Below are 27,998 nucleotides of genomic sequence, written 5' to 3'. Positions count from 1 at the left end.
TTATGACCCCTATTGATTTGCAGATCACAGAAGTTGAAAGGATAATTTGTGAATGTTTTGCCATTTACATCCAAACAGGTACCCATATTTATAGCATCTCTGATTAGTTATAAAACTATTTGCTACATTATTACCATAGCTCAAAAAGAAATTTGACCTTTAGCAGTTGAATCTGTTTATTATAATAAAGTAGATCTTATTTTTTAAAAATAGGCTTCTATTTTTACCTGCCAATGACATAGCTCTCTAAGATAGCACGGTTTTTCCTTCCCCATGAGTAGTAAATGGGAATTGATACCTGGATGCTTTGCAGTTTTAAGGCACTAAGTGAAGTAACTGGGAAGGTCTGGTGTGTGCACTAAATCCAAGAACCACGGAGTGTGAAAGTCACACAAACCATGTCCCCTCAAATGTTTCCATGTTATCTGGAGTGTTTCAATGCCCTCCTGACAGAAAGTGTTTCCCTGCTCACACACCTACAGTATATTCCACATATATCAACTATGTTGCACCTAAAACTCATAGTGCCTTCTCAGAGCAAACACAATCATCACTGAAGGAGAAAGCGTTTGGAAGAGAGGTGGTCAACAAAGCAACTGTAAGATGTATTCACCACACCCTGGGCTGGAACTGCGCTAAGGCAGAAAATGTCTGCCACGTGCAGCAAGTAGGATACAATCGAGGCGTGAGTTTTCATCGCAGGGAATTCCCAGGTCTGCAACATTGGTGTAGAAACATGTAAGGGGGTTTTTATTGCACCATTCAACAATCACAACTTGAACATTAAAAAAAAAATAGAACTCATCTGATTAGGAGAAAAAAAAGAAATTAAGTGTTAATTCGTGTGTGTATGTGTGTGTGTGTATTTTCTTCAAAGTTCTATGATAAAGAATTAAATCACCACCTGATCCCCAAACTGAAAATGCTTCTACTTAAATGACTGAAACATTCAGGTTACTAATGTGTTTTCTCTGATGAAGAAGTATTTGTCACAACCACAGCAATGGTGAAAAGAATACAGAAACAAAAGCCCAGAGGCTCCTAGTTCTCTTTTTTTGGCTAAGAATCTCATGATGAAGAGAGCAGAGGTGGAGGAGCCAAATTTATGCTTCCAAACTGATTATACTTGAGGTCTAAATCTACCACACTTAGGCAATTACTTATGTAAGCTAAATTTTAAAAAAACCTAGTCTCTCCAAATATTCTGATAATTTAAGTAAAAATATTTTCCCAAATTATTTACATAATTGTCTCAACTATAAAACAAAAATTGGCTTGGACTTGGCCTATGAAGTCTAATCTAACAAATCTCCCATCCGGGATCCAAACGCCATAGGCACTGATGTCACTCAGTTAAGATTCCTTCTCTCTATTCTGACGAGCAGACCAAATATGAGTACTCATAATCATTTCTTTTTTTATTTTGAATTTTATAGTATAATGCCAAAGGGTCTGGGATTTCCTTACCCCCTTCCCAAAACTCATAATTATTTCTTTCACTCCAAAATTTCCCTTAATCAATTCTGTGTTGTTTTACATTTCAGTTCATCTCAATTCTCCCCATAAACCCATTTACTTCAGACACAATTAGCTAAGGCAGGTAGCATGTATTAATTATGTCAATTAGTTTAGTAATGGAGTGAAGGAATCATTACAATTCCTGCTTTTTGAATCAAAGCCTAATTTGAGTAAGGGTGCTAGTTAAAGTTCCAGCTGCTCCACTTCTGACCCAGCTCCCTGTTAATGCACCTGGGAAAACAGTGGAGGATGACCCAAGTCCTTGGGGCCTGGCACTCATACAGGAGACCCAGAAGCAGCTCCTGGATCCTGGCTTCAGACTGACACAGCTCTGATATTTGTAGCCACTTGAAAAGTGAATCTTTCTCTGTTTTTTTCTCTCTCTCTCTGTAACTCTGCCTTTCAAGTAAATAAATAAATCTTACAAAAAAAAAGCGCCCCAGTTAAAGCTGCATCAGCCAGGGTTTGTATGACAAGCTAACAACTAGACATGAGTTTATATTTTCACTTACACATTGTATATTTCAATACATATGTTGCTGCCAATAATTATGACTGATCTGCACCCAACCTGCCCTTCAGCATTTTATTAAATCTTTCCAACAGTGACTCATAGTTCATACAAAAATGTACATGTGTGTTAACAAGTTTGAAGAAATCCAAGAAGGAAGACACAAACTTTTTAAAGCTGTGACTAAATAAAATGAAAGTGAAGTGCTAAAATCCTCACGAAGATTTTGTCTTTAATTATTATTTCTAGAAGAAATTAATGGGGACTGATGATCAGTACAAAAAAAATATTTATAGGCTCTTAAAAAAACTTCGTGTAATTTTTTATGACAATAAAGTAAAAAGAAAACCACTTCCTGGTGACCCTGTGTTCACCTCTCTCACAGTTTAAAATTCTCTGACGTCTTTGGTTTCAAAATGGTGCCATGTGGGTTTAACCATTTTTACATCACATTTCTTGCTCAATCCCAAAGAAAAGCAAATTTAGTATCAGTTTCTTAGAAAAGAAGGTTTGGATGAGGATTAATTAACAAAATCACATCAAATATGAGAACATCTCTACTCATCTCCCAAGAAAAACCTCCTCGCTCACCTGTTTTAATTACCTGAGGGGCAACTGACTACAGTGAAGTCACTCCAAGTTGAAATGATTGTCAAATGCAAGTCCATGAGCTGTGAACAAATGTCACTTCCAACTCCATCCAGTCCAAGAAGAGAAAACACGGGTACTATGCAGAATGCCAGTCAAGCACACAATCATTCTGATTCCCCAAGTAAGAAAGTTAGTGTGATTGGCAATTATCCAGAAAGAACTGAATATCAATGCAAAGTTTAGGGTGCAATCTGCATACAAACAATTACAGTATCTTTATAGCTTTTTAAAAGAGCTTTCTATCTTCTAAATACAATACCTAAGACATCAAATTGATGTCTTCATCAAACTGATGAAGAATTATTGTTCTCTGGCTGAGGTAGTGCTTGGAATCTAGGAAAAACAACTATGTATATATTGTATGAAGTCATAGAAACGCCTGTCTGCCCCAACATTTACAGGAAACACTCCATAGGAAGTAACTTGAATTGGACTTAGGCGCTGGTAACTATGTTTGATTGGAGTTTGTTAGCAACGTTGAGGAAGAGAGATGGCATAGATGATAGGTCACCAGAACGGCAACTCTTCAGCTTTCCTTCACTAGCGCGCTTACCCTGCCGCTCCCTTCCCTCAAATGGGAACATTTTCCAGGAAAATACAACCTCTTCCAGGCCCTATTGTGCTAAAACTGCCTTACTATCAGTTTAGGTTTTAAAATATATGACTTCAGGTGGGTGTGCAAAATTGCAAGTCTCTGCTATAACATAGTCCAGAACCTTGAAACACTAAGTTCAAATATGCAGTAATAGCAGTCTTGAAAATGATGATGGTTAAAATGTACAAACAAGAAGCCTCATCAGTGACACAGCTTCCAGTAACACCTTTAAAAGGAATATCTCTGGTTGGTTCCCCATCCACTGGCTAAAAGGGCTACAAAAATTGATCTCTCAAGGCTATAGTAAGGTCATAGGAATTGATAACCCTTACAAGAAATGCTTATGTGAGTCTGTCTGTGTCTTGCAGATAGTGCACTTTGTAAATTAATCCTCCAAAGGCAAATATATTGTAAGTAGCTTGTTATCTCTAAAATACTAAATTGAAGAATACATGGGATTATATTGACAGAAATTACATTTTCTGTAATGGGGTTTCATATATCTGAAATCTCTCCCAGAGGCTCCCAGGCTCTTGAACAGAGAAGAGTCTGTTAATGTAGGTGCAATGGACATCAAGGAACACATTTATTCCACAAAATGGATTAGGCCATGTAATCAGAGATTCTGTAATATTAATCTTTGACACTTATTGAACAGAAAGAAATACTTTGGTCTGCAAACTGGCATTCCCAGTTCTCCCCTTCCCCAAGCAGGCTTTGGGTCTTTTCTGGATTTTACTTCAAAGAGGATAAGGTTTCTACATCATAAACACTAATCTAAAAATATTGGGACAATTAATTAGATACACTTAGTTTTAGGAGAGATTGGATTTCGATACTCTTCAAATATGACACTAGCCCTGGGTGATTCTGTGAAACCTGACTTTCAGCACATTCATGAACGGTAATAAATCATGCTTTCTCAAAGCCTCGTTGCCATGCTGCGGTACACTAGGTCAGAATAGCGTTGGCTGGCACTTGGTGCATAATTTCAGCTTCAACCCAAATCAGGAATTTCCACTTTATCTGGAAACCGTATTGCACAGTGCTGAGATACACCTGGTTTTGAATGGCTTCAAAGTAGAAATAATTTCTCCCTTTTTACGTTTAGGAGATATGTGAAAAGCGGAGGCTATCCGTGAAGGCAAAACCCGAATAGAATCGAACCAAATTTAGTTATTCAATGAATTCAAAACTGAATGATAGGAAGTGATGGGTTGTCTTCTTTTTCACGGAAAATAGGGTGATTTCACTCTACCCAGAAGGGGTGATAGAGGGGGTCCATTTACACACACTTACACAACAAAGTAAATTCAGCAACTCGGAAAGGAGGTGGAGGCCAATGGGATGTTTTGCTTTCCAAGCTAGAAAGTGCTCTCGCTGTCAGTCAACCATTTGTTTTCACCTTCGGATCAACAAGCCACCAGCAACTGGGTGTGTCTTCTTAATGCCAAACATCAGCCGTAGGTTGCCAGAGGGAAACAGATTGTGTGTAAACACAAAGCCAAATTACTCACCAATTGTTCACTTGGAGGATGGTGAGTCCCGTGTCTTGTGCCAACTGCTTTTTCTGTTCTTCAGAGGGGTAGGGGTGCTAAAAGAGAACAGAACAAAAATGATACCCATGCATGAGGCAATATTTAGGGCATTTTGTCAATAGCCTAAGTGTTTAGTGAAGTCTATAATTAAAGGTAAAAATGCTGAGGTGTGTCACTCTTATTAATGGAACACTACATCATCTAATTAATGGCAGTAAAAGACAAGCCAATTACAAAGATTAGTGAAGTGTATAAATAGCTACTTAGGATACTTGCAGAATCTTGATACTGAGTTTATCCATTAACAGGTTTATTTGTTGCAAACACAGAAAGTTTAGTAAGATCTTTGTTATATTTTATAGAAATAACACAAGGACAAAGACACTTTGCTTCCCTCTAAAAGCAACCTTGAGCAGACTGCAGGCTTCTAAAGTTGAACCACCATTCTGAGCAATAATCAGTTAAAGTTTAAAGTCACTGTGTGATACCCTCTTCCCTCAAACACAATAGTGCTGGAGGCAAATCTTAGAGATAGTGTACTTTTTTAAAAGCACTGTTCATTTTGGCTCTTCAGCAAATCACAAATAAACAAAATTTAACCAAAGTTACTTTCCTTGTTTAAAAGTCAACACATGCTGAGATTCTGAATACAAGCCAATATAAGGTTAAAGGCCAGCATATTTTGCATGCTAAGAACAAGCCCAGCTACGTTCCTCATGAGTTCGAGTGAATAAGAAGTATTACAGGATTACATAATAAAATGAAATTCATACCTTATACTAAGGATGTCTGGAATTCTACTGAAATTGATTTTAGCACAAACATTTTTGGTTTAATAATCAAGAATATCCAAATGTGAAATACACAATTCTAAAGCCTGAAAGAGAAGCTGAGCAACAGTTCCGATCTATAGACACAGGCTGGCTTAAAACAATACATACCAGTGAATTCTCCCAAGGAAAAAAATGGTTCCGAGGGTCACTCTTCCGTTCTATTATGAAAGGAAAAGGGCACCCTAAACCTCAATTTAACTATCTAAGCCATCAAAACGAAATTCTGTCCTATTGAATACTAATTAACATAGCTTTTAATCTCATTAATAATGTCTGATTAGATGCTAAAAAGCTTTGTTAATGACCTCTTCAATGCTCTTATATCTAAGTTTAAATATGTTCTGTAGCTACACACATGGGATTCGTTTGTGGAGAGCAGAGATAGAGCAATTTTTCCCATAAGCATTGTCTCTGATTGTCATTTAATCAATAAATACACAATTAGAATAAGGCTTTGCTTTCATGGAATATAGTGCCTTTCTCTAAAGAGCTTCAAGTATATTACAGACAGGATGGTAATTAATCCCCATTACATCCCTTGGAGTGACATAAATGGAATCCATCATCCTTCTTGTTTTACAGGTGAGGAAACCAGCCAGTGGAAGGTACGGCCTGCAGCACACATGAGTCAGTGCTGCTTCCTGCTTCCTTGCCTCCCTGTGACTGAAGGATAAGACAAATGTCTTTCTCTTTCAGCATCTCCATCAATGCCCTCTGTTCAAAAACCTTCAGTTTACTAACCATAGCCTACAAGGCCTGCCATCATCCAGCTCCGGCCATCTCTCCCACTTGTCCTCTTTCCCCACCACACTTGCTTTCCTCAGCCACACCATCCCCCACTTTCTCCAACACTAGCCTCCTTTCTGTCTCTCAGCCTCCTGCTCTAGTCTCAGGTCTCAGCTCAAATACCAGGCTTCACTCTCTCTCCGCACCACCACCTGACCTGTTTTGTTACTTCCTTAATAGCAAGCAGCACTCTCTGAAACACCTGCTTTGATTATTTGCTGCCTTTTTGATGTGTCCCCACTCTCCACCAAGTCTAAACTCCTTGCCTTTCTCATTTGCCATCACCAAAGTCTATATGATCACCTAACAGGAAATCAGTAATTTTACGTGGAATAAAAGGATGGCTGCAACTTGTCTAGATACAGGTAGTTTCAGATCAAAACGTAACATCATTGTTTTAAAGTTCATAGGAAGTATAAGCAACCCAACTTGAGCGCCACTACTTTGTTCGCTTTACTCTTAAAAGTGATGTTGACCCACTCTTCTCCAGTGAAGGACTATAAGCACTACAATAGGTTCAAATCACAAGTGGCAATCACCCATTTCATCATGACATCACCCACTGCAGACAAAATCCCATGAATGGATACTTAGACTACCCTAAAAAGAAAAACATGACTCCCAACATATAAACGTTTAACACGCAATACAAACCAAATGAATCATATATCCTACAAATGGAATACTGAGTTATGGTTCAATACATAGCTATGTCTATACATACTGAAAAATTGCAGCTAACATATGTAACCCTATTATATGATGTAAGTCATGCTGACACTTGATATGTATCTGACTTTAAGCAAGTGAAAGCTTTTTAAATCCTTTATTTTAATCATTCAGAATTCTAAGACCTACTAAAGTTAAAAGTTGAACTAGCTAGAACTAGCCAGTATCAGCCAGGACTAGCTAGCTAGAATGTCAGTTGAGTTTTCATATATCCAAGTTTCAACGTTCAGCTGTTGACAACATTCACCATATTGTGTTGTAGACAGGTGTACACAAATAATTTCTGATCTATAATATAGCCTGTAATACTATTTATTTACGGTTTCCCAAGTCCTGTAGAAATCTCTTTAATCTCATTCCAAGACAATTAATAAACATGCCAATAAAACTTCCTCTGTATGGCTAAAAGGTAAATAAACTTTTGCCCAGTCTTGTAAGTTGTATCCTAATGTCATGACTAGAACTAGATAAAAATTAATATTTATGCCATTTATGTTTAGTGACTTTGGAAATTGAGAATTGTCATAGTAATTTATTTTTCCTGTGTTTTCAACAGTATTTCTGCATGCCTGTTTGTGAGCAAGCTTCACATACATTCTCATAAAGGAAATGGAATTCACATCTTATTTATGTAAGTGGTGGCAGCGAAATTTTATTCCGATCATTAAAATTACCTGAATTATTACAGTGCCAAGTAACAGTAATATGGCTGTCGAAATTTCAGTGCAAATGTTGGTTGTTTCCTCACATTATATAGTTTCTGATTTCATAATTTAAATATCATAAAATGAGAAGGCCTAACCTTTTTTTCCCTCTGTCACTTTTCATGTGATCTGATTTTAAGTAATTGGAACAAACTGTGTCTAATTTCATGCAGCATAATTGCTAGGCGGCCTCAAGCTATGGAGACCCAGCGCTCTGTCTCCATTAAGCAATTTTCAGTTGCTCAGGATATACATTTTTTAGATAGAAATTAATGAGACTGGATGAAACTAAGTGTCACAATAATCTGGTAACTGTTAATGGCAGAAAGAGATCAACATTTCTAAAATCTTCCTCGATGCAGACTGAGTATTTTTCTTTTTCTCATCATTCTTGGTCTTAGTGTCTCACAAACCTTCAATTTCCTGAACAACAACAACAACAAATCTATAATTGCTAGATTCACACGAAAGCCATAACTTCATGTAGCTAATCCGGTTCACCAAAAATTCATAAAGAACCAGCCTTCCAAACTGAGATTCAACACGTTTAAGCATCTTTATTCCTACACATTTTTACCATATAAGTTGTTGGTGGACAGCTTATTTATTTATTTTGTTTGTTATTTATTAACTTGAAAAAAATCCCACATGCCACAAGGCAAGGCTGTTGAAAACAATCCTTCGAAGTCCTGTTTTTTTCAACCCACCAAGCTGGCCAGGCTACACATGAGGCAGAGGCAGCAGCATGTTGCAAAAAAGGTAAAGAGCAATCCCTGAAAAGTGCTATTTTTTAGGGAGAATATGGTATATTCATTCCACACCTTTGCAACTAAAGGCCCGGCATCACACCTGACTATTTTCCCCAACACCTTGCCTCTAAATGACAAGGACGCTGGTTTATGAAAGATCAGTAGGTTCTCATGAAGGAAAGACGGATTGCATTTGCCAGATATACCAATCAACCTAATCACTTAGGGATATCAAAGCAAATTTGACCACAGTCCAATAGACCAGGAGGGAGACCTTGCCTTTGTTGTGTACATTAGCTTCACGCCATTATCTCTTAAAAGCTTAATTATTTGCAAACAATTGATCAAGATGGGAATTTGAGAAAGGATATGCAAGGGCCACTGGGAGAACTGCAAGGCATTAAGAGAGCAAACAAAATTACCTTTAGATCTTACAATAAGAATTAACGATTGAGAGGGGAGAGGCAGGCAAGGCAGTAGCTGCAAGGGCTCTTTCTGGAGTGTTTCCCATTTGATCTGCATTAACACCTCAGGAATGAGTGAAAGCCATAAAACAGTGATTATGTATGGGTGAGGCTGACCCTCCCTCCCAGCATTAAACCTGCACACATGCGGGAGGCTGCTTTCGCTGGGGAGAGAAGACAGTCTGGACTCAAAAGCAAAAAAAAAAAAAAAAAAACAGTGGCCAGTGGGCAGTGGGAACTGGGCGGAAGGGAACAGCTCAGAGATGATCATCATTATGTCAGTAATCAACACCCTGCCTTCTCCCTTCCAGGATAAATCTCTTGCTGAAATAGAATCCGTGTGCACTCTTCATGTGAGTCGGGATCTGCCGAGTGACTTCTAATGACCCAGTCTAGAATGATTGCTTAATAACCCCATCAAAGAATAAAACGATCCCAAGGGTATGTGTCCCGAATAATAGCAAGAGTTAGAGGATGTCTGAAAAAAAAATCCAAAAATAGCTTATGTAAAAGTTAAGTCTGAACTGCCATTAAACCAGCCAGAGACAAGCAAGTGAAAACAAAACAAAAAAAAAAAAACAAAAAAAAAAAAGAAAAGAAAATGGTAACTTCCTAAAATGAAAGTTATCTCTACACCTTTCCAATCTTATTTTTGAGGTTGGCATGAGAGTGAGGTTTTGATGTTGTCTATCAAATATTGACAAGTTGACAACACACTGGAAGAAAATGTAAACAATCAAACGACTTATTCAGTTGAGCATTAAAGGGAAAAGAGAAACTCTTCAACACACACAGATGGAAAACATCTAGTCTTCTATCTTAACGATATCCTTGACCAAATGCACCTTTCATCAGAATTTCCACCCGGGGCTGCAAATGTGGATGCCAAGACAGTGATGAACTTTATCTTATCTATCCTGGTAACCAAGTTTCAATAACGTCCTCTTCCTTACCGCCTTGCCCACTCTAACAGCACATTGTAATGGCAGCAGAAAATTTGAAAATAATCCTGTACAGAGCTCGCGGGTGAGATAATAGGAGGCTATGCTGCCCCTTCTCAAGCCTCAGATTAGTAATTTCTTGTGACACAGAACTGCCTCTATACCGAAGCTGCAAAACAGCTATAACAAAGCAATAGAGGTGGAAGCAATTTTCAAGCAAAATGTTACATGCTATACTTTAAAAGGTATAGAAATAGGTACCGGAGCAGCTGATCTACCAGGAGGAATTATGGCAACTGTCCAATATAACCCTTATCAAGGCAATGTTCTGTTGCTTGGCTGAATATGTTGGAAGAACAATTTTGGAATTTCTTTTACCCTTTTTCCTCCAGCCTTTTGCCTCCTCCACAGCTAAGTTTAATGCATTAATACAAGTTGACCTTGAGCTAAACTCTGGTATGCGATGGAGAGATACTCCCTTTAAAGGGGGAAAAAAATACCATATGGCTTTTAACCATTAGATCTCTGTGCCCTTTTAAAACTTCTACTGAGTTTTTGTCACTAAGGGAATACTATGGATCTAAGTTAAAATAACCAGTTAAAATAAAATATTTGACCTCTAAGAGGATAAGCAGAAACTTACTAGCCAAATATATTTATGTTTGCTTAAAGTAACTCTTCTCTGCCTACAAAAACTTCTCCCTCTTTAAATAAACTTGCAACCATTTTTCTCCTTATGCCTTGACTATGAATAGCTTACATTGTGACAATTACATTGATCTTGGATACTTTTTTCCTTTTAAAAAAATCCATAATGCTTCCCTATTGTCTTTCAGCTTTATGAATTAGTTTTACTGTTTCAGTGAATGCTTTTTTGTCTTCTGACTGCACATTATCAAAGAGACACTTTGTGCCTCCCATTTGCATTACAAAAGCAGTGCACCGTGGAGTGGAAGCACATAGCCTGAATGCATAGTGGTTGAGTCTAGCATCCTCACACATGCTGGAATCAAAAGGAGGAACCGCGGCAGCAGGACCGGCTAGGAAGCCAGGAATGTTTGGAGCATCATCAGTGGAGTCACAGGATCTCGACCTCTTTCTCAGTTCTCCACCAACACTCCCACATGGCCTCGTTGCTCAGGCTAAATGTGCTCCATTTATTGTTTAGCTTTTTCTGAAGCCTAGTGGAGTCATTCTGCAGACAGTCCCTCTGATTTCCTGTCTATTCAGCTGTGGTTATAAGAAGTTGCCATGGGAGGTGTGTAAGGAGGAAAGTCAGATGGGAATCTGTAAACTTGACCTGATCACCTGGAAATGGCACAGGTGTGGAAGGAAAAGTAGAACACAAGATAACATTTCATCACAATCTTTGTGATTTGTGCTAATGAAATATATTTATAATACACAGTAGAAAACAACATAGCTTTATGACCCATTATAAGAAGCCAGTAGCAAGATGCCCCTGCCTGGCTTACTAATTCTGTAATTTCTTTTATATATCAAATAAGTAAAAAAATAAGAACACTAAAAAAGAAGATAGGTGTTCATCTTAAAACATTTCCCTTTGTATTCGGGGTCTTTTTTTTTTTTTAACTGGCTACAGTTCTGTGGTAATAACAGTATCTTGAGAAGGTATTTTTAAAAGTTTATGGAAACATAGTCAGAAGCTAAACACTAAATATTTTCAAGCATCTGCATTAAAAAAATTTTAATTTAGTCTATAAATTAGCCATTATATCTACTTCCTAAAAATATTAAAATTCAATGCAGAGCACTAAAATTATTTTGAGCAGTTATGATTATTAAAGAACCCCCAAATCTTGATTCTTTCAGTGGCAGACCACAGCTATGGGTTCAGAAGAGAAACACAAAAATGGTTTAAAAAAAAATCGGATGGGAGCACATGGGGGTGGGGATGGACAAGGGAGGAAACACAGGCTTCCCATTCTGGTGTCCTTGCTGACTCCTTGGAACTCATACTGTTTGCCAGAGCAACACGTGCGTTGCATTCCTCAGCGCCTCCACTCTCAGCGACCCCAGGACTAAGTGCTGGGCTTAGCTAAGCAGGCTGCTGCCTGGCTGGGTCAGAACACGCACAGGGGCCACAGTTTGGTCATGGCTCTTGTAGGCATCCGTCTGACCTGAATTTTCCCAAATCCTCTCCCACCACCCCATTTTCAATTTCTCTGTTCCTTTTTGTTTCTTATAACTACAAATGTATACTACTATGGAGCAGGAACAAAGTTATTCATTGTGGTGACCAGGGAGGAGAGTTGCCATTCCCAGACTGCATGCCCCAGTTAAATATCCAAATGTTGGGCAAACATCAGGCAAGTGGGACTGCAGGGAAAATTTGTTCATCAGAAACCTTGCCCCACATGGTCCTTTGAGCCCCCATCCAAAGGGATTTTATTAATGGTAGTGTAGCAGTATTAGTAAGAGTGACAGAAGTGATCATCTAATCATTGCATATATCACAAAGGTAGGATGCTGCAGCCGTCTTTCCAAGTACTTCACATTTATTCAACCTTATAAAAACTTCAGAAGCAGGCACACCTATTATAGCCATGTTACAAAGGGAGAAGTTGGGTACAGAAGGGACAAAACATCTTTCTCAAGTGACACAGCTGGGAAGTAGAGCTGGGATTTTAAGCTTGGGAGTAATGGGCATAATGGGAAAATCCCCTCCCAAATTATTTTGACTGTTCCATGATGGATCGATCAATCTGCCATTCCTGATGAGTTCATCATGAATATATATGACTATTCCTACTCATGCTCTGAAAAAAATATTATCTTAACGTGTATTACCATTTCTACAACTCAATTCTGCTAGAACTGAGAAACAACAATAGATTTCACTAGAAGATAGAAATCTCCGTGGGAACAAATACACCCTCCCCTTATTGTCTCTCACAGCATTGCTTATAAATAATAGCATGATGGTAGGTTATATATTCAAGAACAACCTTACAGATCACAGAACCAAATGTCTGCTAATCCATCCAAACACACTACAATATGCCTTAAATTGTCTGCTTCAAAATAAATTGCTGTGTGTTTTTCCAATTACTTTCATTTCTTACATGATTCTTAATCAAATATGAGTTAAATTACATTCAAAACCATTTTGTTTTAGTAGACAATTAATAAAAACACATGAATGATATTCCCACTCATGATGCAACTAGTCCAGCTCTATGCCCAATGAATATTTATTGTATGAATGAATGCTATTGAAATAAGAGATACCCAAAACTCTTCAACTAGATATCAAAAACTAGTAGTCCTGTTTCAACAATTATTCATTCCTTTCACACAATTCTACAAATCCTCAAATGGCACAGTCCTTACTTTATTTAACTGGCATTTATATCCTCGGAAGTGTCCTATGTGTTTCCGGCATTCTCCCACTTCATCCTTTAAAGAAGACTATGGATCCTGAATTGAAGCGCAGCCAGTTAAGCTGCTATCTGCAAATCTAGAATTACATAGGAGCACAAAGTCCTGGCCACACCACTTTTATTTAGATCCCTGCCAATGCACACGGGAAAGCATCAGAAGATGACCCAAGTAGTTGGGCCCCTGCTACCCTGCCATCCACCTGGGAGGCTCAGATGGATGTCTGGGCTCCTGACTTAGGCTCTGCCCTGTTCTGTCCATTGTGTCCAACTGGGGAGTGAACCGGTGGACAGAAGATCTTTTCTCTCTCTCTCTCTTTCCCCCTGTAATTCTCCTTTTCAAATAAAAAATAGATTAAAAAATAAAAGCTGAAGTCCCAAAGTTTTTCAGCTATTAAATAATAAAGAAGAAATTGTAAGGTAAGGATTCTTATCTTTATTTTACTAGTTGATGCAGAGACACATAATCTATTTTTGCTTGCAAAAGTAGGATGAAACTTGAATTGGCCCTAGAATGTTCCACATCCCATTGCTATTAATTGCTGCATTATTCTGTGTTTCTTTCTTAGGATCAGTAAATCATCCCCACCCCACCCCAATTTCTCCCAAATCCACTCTATGTCATGGTTAACTTTTTTTTTAATTAAAGATGAGTTGTCTTTCTTTTTTTTTTTTTTTTTTATGAGTTGTCTTTCTACTCTCCAACTCTAACATAATGGAATTCAATTTCACCATCTTACCAATACCTAACCCAGAAGTGAAGGAAGGATAAAGAAGACTCATGCAACAAGCAAGGTCTTTCCCCAGGAATTTCTCTTTCACACATACAACAAAGCAGCAGCAGCACATCATACTGGACAACTTTCCAAAACGGAACTTCATGATTGTCTCACACAATAAAGTCCAATAAAGACAGGCTCTTTTTCCAACTATGTACAGCTCCTCTCTGCTATTTCTGTGAGCACACCAGCTAAAAGGAGACCTATCACCAACCGAAAGAACACTTTTCCACTTTAGAAAGCAGAGTGAAAGGGTTTTGAAACCATTAAGAGAAAAGAAAAGGGAGATGAAATACTACCACCATTCTGGAATAAGTCTGTTGACAGTAATCATTATTGCCTTTACAGATGCCCCATCCAGCATTAAATATTCATGAAAAATCCTTGTATAAAAAATAAAGTAACCATAAGGCAGAAGCAAAAACAGTATGTTTGGTCAGGAGATTTTTTTCCAAGGGCGAGGAAGATAGAGATGGGGGTGGGGAGGGTAGGAAGAGATGGGGAATTCGTGCAGCTCCCGATCTGACTAAAGACCCCTGGAACTGGTACTCATTCTCTAGTGCTAATTTTCCCACTTAAATTACAGTGATGGTGTAGCCTCATCTCATTAGAGATCATTGTCCCCAGTAGACAGTTGTGTTTATGGGGGACTCTGGCTGTTCCACACCTGCTGATCAGGTTGCTATGTGATCAAGGCTGCATACAAACAGCAGACTCGAGCTTGCTGGACTGCAACTGATGAGCCCGGGCTAATTCAGGGGTGATTATGTAGTTTACTGGACCACTAAACCTCTTTAAGCTTGTAATTACTGCCTATTTGAGTAAAGAACATTCAAAAGCAATTCACTGCATCATGCCTGCCACAGCTGGAAGCAGGCTGCCAGCAGTCTGTGGGGACATTAAAATCTACAGGGACGTGGATGGAAGCCCAGCGAGCAGACACGATGAAGCAGCACCCGCCGCCAAGGACGTGCTCATTCCGGCTCACCTCTTCTGACCAAGCTTACATTAAGGTGCAATGAAAACTATACAACAGCCATAAAGATGACAAATAATGGAATGCAGGGGAACAAACTACACTTTAATGATTCCTTCTTGCCTTTGTAAAGCTAAAATAATAATAATAATAAAAAAAAACTTTTCACAATACCAGACAGAGCATGTCTCAAATAATGCACACCACTGAGATGTACTGTGTATTTCCTGCAAGGTGCATCCCAGAGATATCCACTTGAAAACACAATGCCCACCTTCCAGGCCTTCTAAACACACTGGGATGCTCAGGCCCTTGAGCTCTTTCCCACCCACTTAGCTGCTGTGTTTATCACCCTCCCTGGGAGAACACTGCTTGGCCAGCTCAGTCAAGTTCTCCCCAAATCACATGAATTAAAATGCTCCTCAATCACTTGAGTAAAATTCACTTCCAAAAGTTCAGAGATTTAAAGAAAAAAAAGATTTCGGATTTGTCAATGTTCTGACTCTCTTTTTACTGTCACCTAAACGGTGGCTGCAGTTTTTTTGTGCATTGCTATGCCTATTATTCTTACTTGTCTCTAAGTAACAACAACAACAACAACAACAAAAAGACTGGAACTTAATGAAGGGGGATTAAGTTAATTTCTTTTTTAGCTAACAGTTTCCTGTCTCTTAAAATGCAGACTTTGGTGAACATAATGTTCGGGGAGGGAGAATTAAGCTTTTTATTTCACTAAAGTCTCCACTTTGGAATATTGATATTAAAATATTAAGATGATGTTTATTCTTTAAGGGTATGTAAATTTAGAATTAAACAAAGCCATAGAAATCCTCTCTGACTACTCCATCCAAAGTCCACAGATCCAGGGGGTTTATGTGTTATCTAGACATCATTCCTATTAATATTCATTAGATGGGTCTGCTTGCATTTTTATAAGCTGTGAGAGAGGCAAAAGAAACAATCAGAATTCTTTAACACAGAGACATTATCAATTCAACATATGCCAAATAGCAGAGCACCCAGATCTGAAGTTAAGATTCAAATGCAATTTACCTTTACTAAGCTGACTTTTGAGAAAATTCTTTTGCCATTACCCATTGTCATCCAAGCTTTTTAATTGTCTCTATTCTCTATAACAAATACTTCAATTTTTAATTTAAGAGATTATTCAGCACTATAGTTTATCTTGGTTAACAACAAAACCCTTACCTTGCAATCAAACTAGAAAGAATTTCCCCTTAGGGGGGAAAAATCCCAAAAACTTTGTTTTAGTAATGAGATTATCTTTATCTTTATGAACCTCCTTAAGCAAACTCCTTTTAACTCCTGAAAGCACTTCTTGATGGGAATGTACTGTCTGTCTCCAAAGTGGATTACAGAAGAGAGAAGGTTCTTAGGAACATTTGGGCAGCTCCCCAGTGTTTATTTCCCCAATTGTGCTTTCATAGTTGAATCTGCCTCTGTGGATAGGGCAGCGCCGGCACAGGGAGTACGTGTTTCTGTGGGGTCATCACAGACATTTATGGAACTTGGACGATGATGGGAAGCAAGGGCTCAGTCTGTCACTGGCAGGATTTCAAGACCAAGTTGGCAAAAATAAAGTAGCCAAAGTTAACTGTAAGGCCAGTTTGAGATTTCCTGGCAAAACTTTGAGTTTGGGCAATCCCTTACATCTCATTTTCTTTCTTTTTTTTTTTTTTTAAGATTTATTTATTTATTTTTTATTACAAGCCAGATATACAGAGAGGAGGAGAGACAGAGAGGAAGATCTTCCGTCCAATGATTCACTCCCCAAGTGACTGCAACAGCTGGTGCTATGCTGATCACGGGTGCAGGATCCCAAGGCTTTGGGCTTTCCTCCACTGCTTTCCCAGGCCACAAGCAGGGAGCTGGATGGGAAGTGGAGCTGCCGGGATTAAAACTGGCGCCCATATGGGATCCCGGGGCGTTCAAGGCGAGGACTTTAGCCGCTAGGCCATGGCGCCAGGCCCCTGAGTTGCCTATGTTACCCATAGGGACACCTGGATACAAGTGCCAGCTCTGCTTTTGATGAGTTTGATTCCAGCTTCCTGATAATATGCATCTTGGGAGGCAAAGGCGTTGGCTGTCTCATGTGGGAGACCTTGTGTGAGCTCCTGGCTCCCAACCCTCCCAGCTCTGGTGGGCATTAGGACAGTGAACCAATGGACAAGAGCTCTCTTGCTGTCTCTCTGTAGTCCGTCTCTTCCTGTCTCTCTGCCTGTCAAACAAATACAGTTATTTTCCAGTAAGGACAGTAAAATGTGTGACAATCCAATGAGACAATACATGTCCAACTGAGAAGAGCATCAAGAGTCTAAATCCAAAGAAATGACGAGGAGAAGGAAATGCTGACTATTCTAACATATATGCATATGTATCCATATGTGTGTGTGTGTTGAAATACCATGCTGCACTTCATAAGTCTTTACACTTGTTACTTGTTCCTCAGAAGTCTTTTAAAGTAAAAAGGAGAAAGTTTTCAGGGGAAACAACTAGGAAATGTACACTAATGCATTATAGGTTTTGTACATTTCCTACATCATTATTATTGCTGTCCCCTCTGATCTACTGATTTGAATGCATCCAGTCAAGCTAAAAAGTATAACTGAAAAAAAAATTGCCTACTTGAAAAGGTGCTTAGTGTGGTGTAGCACATATTTAGTGCTTAGTAAACAGTAACTGAATCTGAGATGACTCCTAAGTGTAGGTTATACTGAAAATTCATAAAATAGATAATAGTCATCAATTTTTGAGGAGAGAGAATTTTACTAGATAACTCTTATATAAGGTTTTTTTTTTCCTGGTGTCAAATTCTATGTTATTATATTTCATTGCAAAGCTCTTTATTTGGACAACTTCCTTCCAGGTTACCTGAGGGCAGAGTTGGCTACAGGGGTGTGTGACCTGCATTCAGGGCACCCCACGGGGACAGCTCTGATCCTTGGCTCCCTGTGCACTGTCACTATCCTGAAACCATTGTTTGGAGAAGCCTTGTGTGCTTTATGTGGAGGACTCACACATTTGCCACAAGTTCACAGCTGGTTCTGTGGAAGGAAGTAGGCTATGTTTTCCCTAGCAGGTGCTTTATGTTCAGCTAGGACTCCTCTTGAGTTCATCTGAGCATCATAAAGGTAAATAAATAATTACTATGTTCCTATAAAACGAGGGTAAAAAGAAAACGAACATTAAGAGGGCAAGGTGCAGCAGGTGAGACTGACAGCTTGGCTATGCTCAGATCTCTGACAATGAGCAGGGACACTTGGGTGACCCTCTCAGAGCTGTCCAAGGGTCACCACACATTCCAGTAGGAGCCTAAGTCACCCTTGGGGACTGACTCAGACACCAAGAAAACACTGCATCTTATAAAATCTATGGGGAAGGGAGAAACAGCACTGAGGACCATGCAAGGTATGAGGCTGATGTCTGCCCTCTGGTCTTAGGGTGGCAAGAGTCTTTGTGGCGTGATGGCTGCCAGTCAGAAGTGGCAATTCGCCCACCTTTCTTGGCAGAGGACAGGCCCCACATTGGGCAGAAAAGTGTGCTCTCGAGAAAAGAGAACATACTTTTGGCCTGGGTTCCAGCTAGGATAGATGAAGATAAGAACTCACCCTTGCATGCCAACCAAATGCCGCTGTAATTAAAAACAATCCTTTGGAAAGCTGTTTGGAAATTATGGCAATGCCAGCACATCCACAATATGAGCTCATCAATAGTTACAATTGACTCACATAATCACAGGACTTTGGGACTTCTTAAAAAGAATTCAGCTTGTTTTGTTGAAATCCAACTAAATATGTAAAGAGGCAAACTAAAGAAAAGATACACATGATGTGATAAAGTTTCTGAAATTTCCAGCACATTTGGATTCTGTGTATCACCTCAAACCTCCTAAGATGGCAGCATTGAGTTATAAAAATGTAAGATTCCATCATTTTGACGATGCCAAATGATGAACTCAACTATTACATGCATATATTTTGTTTAATGGCTTCATTTATTTTAATAACAAAGGGAAACTAGATTTTAAAGATGAAAGCTTTTTTTTTTCATGGCTCCAATGCAACTGGGATTTAAAAAATCTGTGATGTTAACCAATATGTGATAATGGATGCTCTCAGGGGTCCTATTTTATAGTGTTTTATGCAATCGAAACCTACGCTGAATAACTACCACTAGAGTATTTACCTGTATTTTAAGAAGGCACAATTGGGGTGAATTAGAGGACCTCTTAATTGTCCAGTGTTGCTTTTCTCTGCATGAGAAATAGTGGTGCAAAAAGATTAACTCACCAAAGATTTATTATAAATGATAGAGGAAAGTACTGTTCATTATATTTCAGGGATAAGAAAATAATTGCACGGACCTCTTTTACCCTGCATTTGGAAATCTTCCTACGATGTTGAATATTTTGTTAGGTGTCAGAAAAATAAATCACACCAAGTAATCTGAGTCTAATTCTTGCTACACTTAAACATTGTACTACCTATCTATTGCAAAATAGGAAACAAAACTCATCAAAAATAATTCCCACAGTAATAAAACACACCATTTCAGGACCTCCTATTCAGTCACTACAACTTCCCTTTTCATTCTCCAGTATAGAGCTTCAAAAAGAGAGAAAGAAATGCAGAGAATGAACATTTGTCTGGCTAAAAACTCTGGTGAAATGATGGAAAGTAAAACAGCGCAGTCACGCTTTCTGCTGAGAACCCTGCTACCAAACTCCAGAACACAGCAGGTGTAATCTGCTCACCACACACAGATACTATCTTGGCCCAAAATGGCAGCTTGTGATTAATGGCTACATCTTCCTGGGCCCTGCTGCAGTCAGGCCTGGGGTCTGATCCTGACACTACGGCCTTCGTCCACAGCCAATCAGCAGATGTAAGCACATAGGCCCTGTCAGGTTGACATATCATTCCTTCGACAATGTCAGTGAGTATTAATGTTCAATTATCTGTCCTAGAAATGACCCTCGCCTTTACGCATTGTGTAACCGTGTCCATGGCACTCTTGTAATCCCAAAGACAAGGACAGAAATGTCTGCAATAAACCAGCCACTGGGAGTTGGCTTTGCAACACTGTCATGACATTGCCTTGCAGATCTAAATAGGAGGCCCATGTTTAATGCTTTTTGTAATGCATGTTTGAAGGACTCCAGAGTCATTTATTCATTCATTTATTTAGCTACTTGCCTTTTAGCCTGTTTTATGTCACTAGTCCTTTCTCTCTAAATACAGGAACTCCAAACAAATCATCTTGTGACTCGACCATCACACTGAGCCAGTTGTTCTTTATGTATGACAATCAGCTGTTAATTATGTGTGGGGTGCCTTTCTACTCCACGAAGTCAGGTGTTTATCATTTACAATCAAACCAAAATGACACCAGTAGAGTCTTCTGGAATGGTATCAAGATCCACTCAACGTGAACTTGTACAGCCAAAGGAATCTGTCCCAGCCAGGCAGCCCTCATTTTCATTGCCTGAAATGAAGCTTCAGGAAAGAAATCAGCTCAGAAACATACCTGGGATTGTTGGCCTGTTAACCTGCACAGTGGCTCATGTATTTTATTCTGTGGGTGTGCTTTAATTAAATTTTAAATCCCCCTTTTCTCTCAAATATCATGGTGAGAAAACATTTTATCTGGGTAGACAGCTGCATTTGCATGACTTTCATTGAACCTACATTCAAAGGTTATCAATAACAAGTTTGCAAACTTCTCACACAGCCAGTACTGAAAGATAATGTACAGTAATTGCATGATAACTTCCTCCAAAATGGAGATAAAACCTGTAATGCAATCTTGAGTTCACCAACCTACTTGTGATATGCAGACCTAAGTGACTAGGATTGGGGCTCACTGAATTTTCCCCATGGTGCTCATTTTCGAGGGACAGAAAATACAACTATTTTCCTGTTGAAAACCACTAAGAATTCATTATCTCATCTTAATTTTAACATGTGAAAAGGAGGTTGATTATAAAATATGCTTGTTAAAAGTGTACCCAGTCCTTGGCCACAATGTGGTATATAGAACTATTTTTATTTACATTCTTAGCTACACAGTGAAATTCTTTTTTATGTTCTTTTCTTGTTCTTTTCTCTAACATGTTTTCAATAACAAATTTTTTTCCAAATGCTTTCCATTTTTCTGCAGCTCCTAATCCTACTTCTTGGACATTCAACAGCTGACTTGGCAACCAATCTGCGGAAGATTCAAGAGGAGAACAACATCTTCCTCTATTTCCAAATCTCCCCTCTTTGTCCTCAACTGGCTCACACGTACTGCTTTTGGTCTTCTCCAAAAGTCTAGGAAGTAACGCTACGCCACGTTCTTTCTGTGAGATGCTATCCCATCAGCCTCTGTACTTGTATCCGTCTGTGTGACCTTGTCCTTGATCCTTGCCTCATTCATCAAATCCTCTATATTTTTATCTTCAAAGATCTCTCCTCTACTGCCTAGGTAATTAAGCTGTTCATGAACAAGTTGCAATAAAAGATAACTGAATTTACTTTTCGTGAAAATGTTTCAAATCTCTTTACTTTTAACATTAAACAAAGAAAAGAAAGGGACCAGCATGGTAGCAAACCACCTAATCCTCTGCCTTCTGGTACTGGCATCCCATATGAGCACCAGTTCTAGCTGCTCCACTTCTGATCTAGCTCCTATTTATGATCTGGGAAGGTGGCGGAAGATGGCTCATGTTCTTGGGCCCCTACATTCATGTGGGAGAACCAGAAGACTCCTGGATTCAGAACAGCTCAGCTCTGGCCATTGTGGCCTACTGGGGAGTGAACCTGAGTGTGGAATATCTCTGTCTCTCCTTCTTGTTCTCCACAACTCTGACTTTCCTAGTAAAATAAATAAATCTGGGGGGAAAAAAGGGAAAGGAAAGGTTTTGCTCTTGTTACCACCTCCTTCAGCTCCTGCCAAAACTTTCTTCAAGCATTTGCATAAGGGCCTGTCCATGCTTCCTTGACTGAATTCGCACATCTGCCCCTCAAGACCCAATTCCTTTTTCCTTTAAATGCCCAAAACAACTCTGTCAAACGTCACTGATCCTAATCTTTTGCCAGAATGTTTCCCTGTCCTTCAACTTCAGAAATTTCAGGGCCTGGTCCTTCTGTTTTGAAACCTTACTCATCATTTGGCTAATAAATCTTGCCAGGCATCTTCAAAATGACTGTAAAGAGACAGAGATGAAAGTTCAAATCTTGCAGCACAGATAAGGAAGCAACCTTGAAACAGTCACTAGGATAACAAATTTCTCCCAGAGTCTGACCAAGATGACATGGATCTGAAGGCAGGAGCCACTTTCTGTCTCCTGAGGAGGACCAGGAGTGGCATCCCAAGCACTAACAGCTGAGATAAGATGTGAAGGATGCAGAGGAAACTGTCAAGTAAAGAACGGGTCATGGACGTGATGCATCCCAGAAAAGGGAAAAGCAATGTGCAGGTGCACAGAGTACAGAACCAGGCAGTCCCTGTGGAGGGCTGTAAGCCTCAGGCTTGACTGCCATGTTGTGTGAAGATTGTATGAAAAGAACAAGAGAGGAGCCTGGGCACTCCGTGGGCCATTGACAGGCTCAGAGTATCCCTAAAGGGCATGCCAAGGATGTTTGGTTTGTATTCTATCAGTAATAGAGAGATAGCAAAGAATATTATGGACAGGAAGACTTGAGAAGTTTTGCTTTAAAAAAACCACTTTAGGGGCCAGCATTGTGGTTCAACAGGCTAATCCTCCACCTGCAAGTGCCAGCATCCCAATATGGTCTGATTACTGTTCCAGCTGCTTCACTTTCTATCCAACTCCCTGATTATGACCTGAGAAAGCCATGGAGAATGGCTCAAGTTCTTGTGACGCTGTACCCATGTGGGAGACCCAGAAGAAGTCCCTGATTCCTGACTTTGGATTGGCTCAGCTCCGGCCATTGCAGCTATCTGAGGAGTGAACCAACAGATAGAAGATCTTTCTCTCTCTGTCTCGCCTTCTCTCTACAAATCTTTCAAATAAAAATAAATAAATCTTTTTAAAAATGAAAAAAACCACTCTAGTGGGGAAATGAAGAATGATGTGTAAGGGATCCACACTGGAGACAGGAAGGCTGATGAGAGAACTGAGGTACTAGAAGACAGAGCCTGATCTCTGGTATGAGCAATGAACCTACTTGGGAATTGACAATAGAGAGTGGTTTCCAACAGACAGCAGCTATCCATGAAGGGAGAAGAGGGAGGGGGAAATCTCAGGGATAATAACTCTTGAGCTCTTGGCTGGAGCTAGTCCATGTGATGCCATGAACTGAGATGAGGATGACAGCATGGGGAGCTACCATGGGACCATGATGCACCCAAATGGAATGGATCCTTTAATTCTGCTACCATGCAATTCCCTCCTTTTCTTAGAATGTTAGAGTGGATGGGACTGGGAGGGACCCTCACAGATGAGTTCACCTTGTCTCTGCCTTTGGCAGAAGACCTCCTTGCCAATAAGCTGCACCCAAACTCTGCCCTTGATTTCCCTCACCTCATTTTTGTCTCAGTATTCTCTACATCCACGAGCCTGTGTACATCCCTAGTTTCTAATGGAAGTTTTATTTTCTTTCCATCCACTTTCTGCGCTCCCCCAAGTTCAGCTTTTAAACTGTTGACTTGTTTTCTGTCTTCCTCTCTCCACGTTTTCTACAAACTGTACCACCCTTCAGACATGCTAGAGGTCTCTTAATGTGCATGGTTCCTTACACATAATAGACCCTCAGAAAGCTTGGGAGGAAAAAACTGCATTGATTCTATTTATATTACAATCCAAAGGTTAAGGTACATGTTGCCTCAAGTTTAGCTCTGATTTATTACGGGGGCGGGGGGGAAATGAATATTTTTGAAAGTTGCTTTTTCTTGCTTTGAATATATTAGCCACATTCCTACAGACCAAACAGCACAAGATACAAAATATTCCCAGATAAGGATTCAGCATTCCTCTTACTGTCAACATAACTCCCCCTTATTCATACACACACACACACACACACACACGCTCCTACTGCAACACAAGTGGAAGAAGTACAGAGACATCTAGGAACAGAACAGTCCCTCTGCAGAGAACACACAGGTCTAGGTGACCATAGGGTGGCCATGATCCTTCTGGAATAACTGTAGCAAAGAAAGGGTTCTGCCAAGATCTTGAGCACTTCCACCTCCATTCTCACCGGGTATATTCGACTTGTGTATGCAAAGCAATTTCAGCAATAGTAGCAAATGACCATTTTAAATATCAAGGTATGAAAATGGTGAGCTCTAAGAGGTCAAAAATTATGGCCTTAAATTTTCTTTCCTGTTCCTTTTTCAGGATTCCTGTTAGACCTTTAAGCTTCTCTGACCTACTTCCTTCACAGGCAGGTAAAATGGGGATAACATTTTAAAATTATTTACTTTCTTGAGAGAGATATACAGAGGTCCCATGTATTGGATCAGCCCTCAAATTATAGAAATGGTTGGAGTTGGCCAAGTCAAAGCTGGTAGTTGAAACTCAATTCAGATCTCCCATATGGGAAATAGACTGCAACTACTTGTGCTATCTCTTAAGGTTCACATTAACAGAAGTCAGAGTCAGGAGCAAAGCCAGGATTCAAATCCAGAGGCACAGGCAACCCAAGAAACCTCTCTTTTTTTTTTTTTTTAAAGATTTATTTATTTTGTTACAAAGTCAGATATACAGAGAGGAGGAGAGATAGAGAAGAAGATCTTCCATCCAATGATTCACTCCCCAAGTGAGCTGCAACGGGCCGATGTGCGCCGATCCAAAGCCGGGAACCAGGAACCTCTTCCGGGTCTCCCATGCGGGTGCAGGGTCCCAAAGCATTGGGCCGTCCTCGACTGCTTTCCCAGGCCACAAGCAGGGAGCTGGTTGGGAAGTGGAGCTGCCGGGATTAGAACCGGCGCCCATATGGGATCCCAGGGCGTTCAAGGCGAGGACTTTAGGCGCTAGGCCACGCTGCCGGGCCCACCCAAGAAACCTCTTAACCATGAGCATGAATGTTCATACTGGGATGCAATTTTTTTAAAGATCTTACTAATTTTTATTGGCAAGGCAAGAGCTAAAGAGTGAGGAAGGATTTTCCCATTGCTGGTTAACTCCCCAAATGGTCAACAACAGTCAGAGTTGGGCCAGTCCATAGCCAGCAGTTGGGAGCCTCTTACAGGTCTCCCACATGCTTACAGAGTCCCAATGACTTGGCCATCCTCCGTTGTTTTCCCAGGCCATACACAGGGAGTTAGATCAGAAGTGGAGCAGCAGGGAGTCAAACTGGTGCCCATATTGAATGCTGGTGCCAAAAGCTGAGGCTTAATCTGCTGTGCCACCATGCCAGCAGGATACAATTTTTAATAGTAAGATCACTTCTAATTAACTGGTCAATAATGGTTAATGATTAGTAATATTTTTAAATTAAATGTGTTACTTCCTTGTGATATTATAAATATATATATATAGATGTACACACACATATGTATATATACATTTGTTATTGCATGTATATAGTTTTGTGTTTTATTTCCCTTGTAAATGCACTCCCCCATTTACTCAGTTTCTCCTTCTTAAACGCTCAGGAATGGATGTCACTTCTGGACCAGTAAAAATAACTCTCAGGGGGCGAGTCCTGGACACCTGTCATCTTGGTAACATGTTTATACTTCAAGGTGTGGGTCAAACTCCTAGGACCCATGGAGGTCCTAAATGGGAAGTCAATGAGTGGGCATGACTACATGGCTTGTCCACCACTTCTCATGCGTACAAACTCTTACTGCCAAAAGTACTTCAATCTAATCAGGGGAAAGAACAATATATTTATATGTAGTTTGGATGATACCTTGATTTCCATTTTTTATTAGCAAGCTAAAATTCAGGGTGTTATTATAATTCTTTGTGAAAATCCAGCATTCACTAAATTCACAATGAATTAAGAATGCTTACACCGAAACAAAGACTAATCCACAACAACATCAAATGTATGCCTTTCTCCCTAATTCTGCTGTTTGGGTCCCAGGGCTTCCCTAAGAGAAAGCATGCAGGGGCACACATACTGTATTTCAAATGGAGATTTTATGTAAGCTTATTTTTATAGTGATTGCAAGAGTAGCTGCTCTGCTTTTTATCTACGCAAACTGGAAGTAAAGCAGGCACCCTGCCAGCTCCCTGACAGCAGGCCAGGCCCTGGCTGCCATGGGTGACTCGCACAATGACATCTAAGGGGTCCAGAAAAGAACCCTGACTAATGGCTTTTGGAGTCCTCATGACCTTTGATCCTCAATGACTTGGACCAAAATAAATGACCTAATTTCAAGAAACTACATCCAGCATATGAACTCTAATGAATGAGAGAATTTACCTGCTCAACACTGATGAATAGGTATGCACTATTTATCATAATTCCTTAGATCTTAGGCAAACTAAGAATGAATATGCTTTTCGGACGTTTACTTCTGAAAACAAATTCACTTTCCAGGATGCTGCAAAATGTGAGTAACAATGGCCATGGCAGATAAACTGCACAAAGCAGCACAAATACAAAAGGATTTCCTGGAACAGACATCAAGTTGGTGAGAAGCATGAGGCACAAATGCATTTCTCACTCAGACTATACACTGTGCCTGGAGTTAGTGATTTTGTTACTTTTTAGATTTATTTATATGTTTTATTTTTTAAAAAATATTTATTTTATTGGAAAATCAGATATAAACAGGAGAACAGACAGAGAGGAAGATCTTCTGTCCACTGATTCACTCCCCAAGTGGTCACATTGGCCAGAGCTGAGCCAATCCAAAGCCTAGCAGCAAAGTCCTTGCCTTGCACTTGCTGGGATCCCATATGGGTGCCAGTTCATATTCCAGCTGCTCCATTTTCCATCTAGCTTGTTCCCTGCTGTGGCCTGGGAGAGCAGTCGAGGACGACCCAAAGCCTTGGGACCCTGCACCCACATGGGAGACCAGGAAAAAGCTCCTGGATTTTGTAACTTTTTAAAATCCAAACGATTTATTTATTTATATATTCATTTGAGAGGCAGAGACAGACAGAGAAACAGAATTATCTGCTGGTTCACTCCTCAGATACCCACAAAGCACCAAAGCTAGAAGTCAGATCTCAATCCAAGTCTTCCACCTTGGTGGCAAGGATCCAATCACTTGAGCCATCACCATTTGCCTCCCAAGGTTTGTATGAGCAGGAGCGGAGCTGCGCATCCCAAGAGGTTTCTTCACTATGAAAGTCAATGCGCTGCCCTGATTTCATTCCTTTCTTACTGGGACAAGTGCAAGGATTTGGGAGTTGGTACAACACTGCACACATGGCCTTCCCCCAAGAAATAACGTCCACCCTGCCTGTTGTCACCATAGTGCCGCAGTGGGGGGGAGAACAACAAGGCTCTCGAAGGAACTGCTTCGTTCCACCGTCAATGGACCTTGCCAGCTAAGGTCCAAGCAGCAGAACCGCAAGCCCAGAGCAAGAATCTGCCTCTGTGCAAGCCTTGGCCAACCAGCAGCTTCAGGGCCATTGAAAGAGACTCAGTGAAGACTCCTTGGTATTCAAAAAGTAGTTCTTATGTGCTGAAAAAATAGTGAAAGTTGGCAAAGTGTTTATGGCGGTGGGGGGAGGGGTGCGGATCCTTTAATTCAAGTAGTGTGATGAAAATAATGGGTCAAGTTTCAAAATCAGAGACAAAAAGTAAAGGGTAAAAATCAAAGATGGAGAAAATACCAACCTTACGCTTAAGATCTGGCACTTTGCTTGGGTTCCTGAAATTTTGCCAGG

The 27,998-nt window shown here is 39.9% G+C and overlaps 1 protein-coding gene across 5 annotated transcripts in view; it reads right to left on the bottom strand.

Annotated features, from left to right (window-relative positions):
- MEIS1 (Meis homeobox 1) overlaps positions 1-27,998 on the bottom strand; it is a 144,704-nt gene that overhangs the window by 21,485 nt on the left and 95,221 nt on the right. For all 5 annotated transcript variants that reach the window (XM_058667894.1, XM_058667893.1, XM_058667896.1 and 2 more), the window contains exon 9: positions 4,793-4,869. In XM_058667894.1, coding sequence (XP_058523877.1) covers positions 4,793-4,869 — 77 coding nt within the window. The remainder of the gene's footprint in view (positions 1-4,792; positions 4,870-27,998) is intronic.

This window comes from Ochotona princeps, chromosome 8, assembly GCF_030435755.1.
Source record: "Ochotona princeps isolate mOchPri1 chromosome 8, mOchPri1.hap1, whole genome shotgun sequence".
Lineage (NCBI taxonomy): Eukaryota > Metazoa > Chordata > Mammalia > Lagomorpha > Ochotonidae > Ochotona > Ochotona princeps.
The sequence above is the reverse complement of the archived record's forward strand: the minus strand, read 5'-3'. Positions and strand labels throughout refer to the sequence as shown.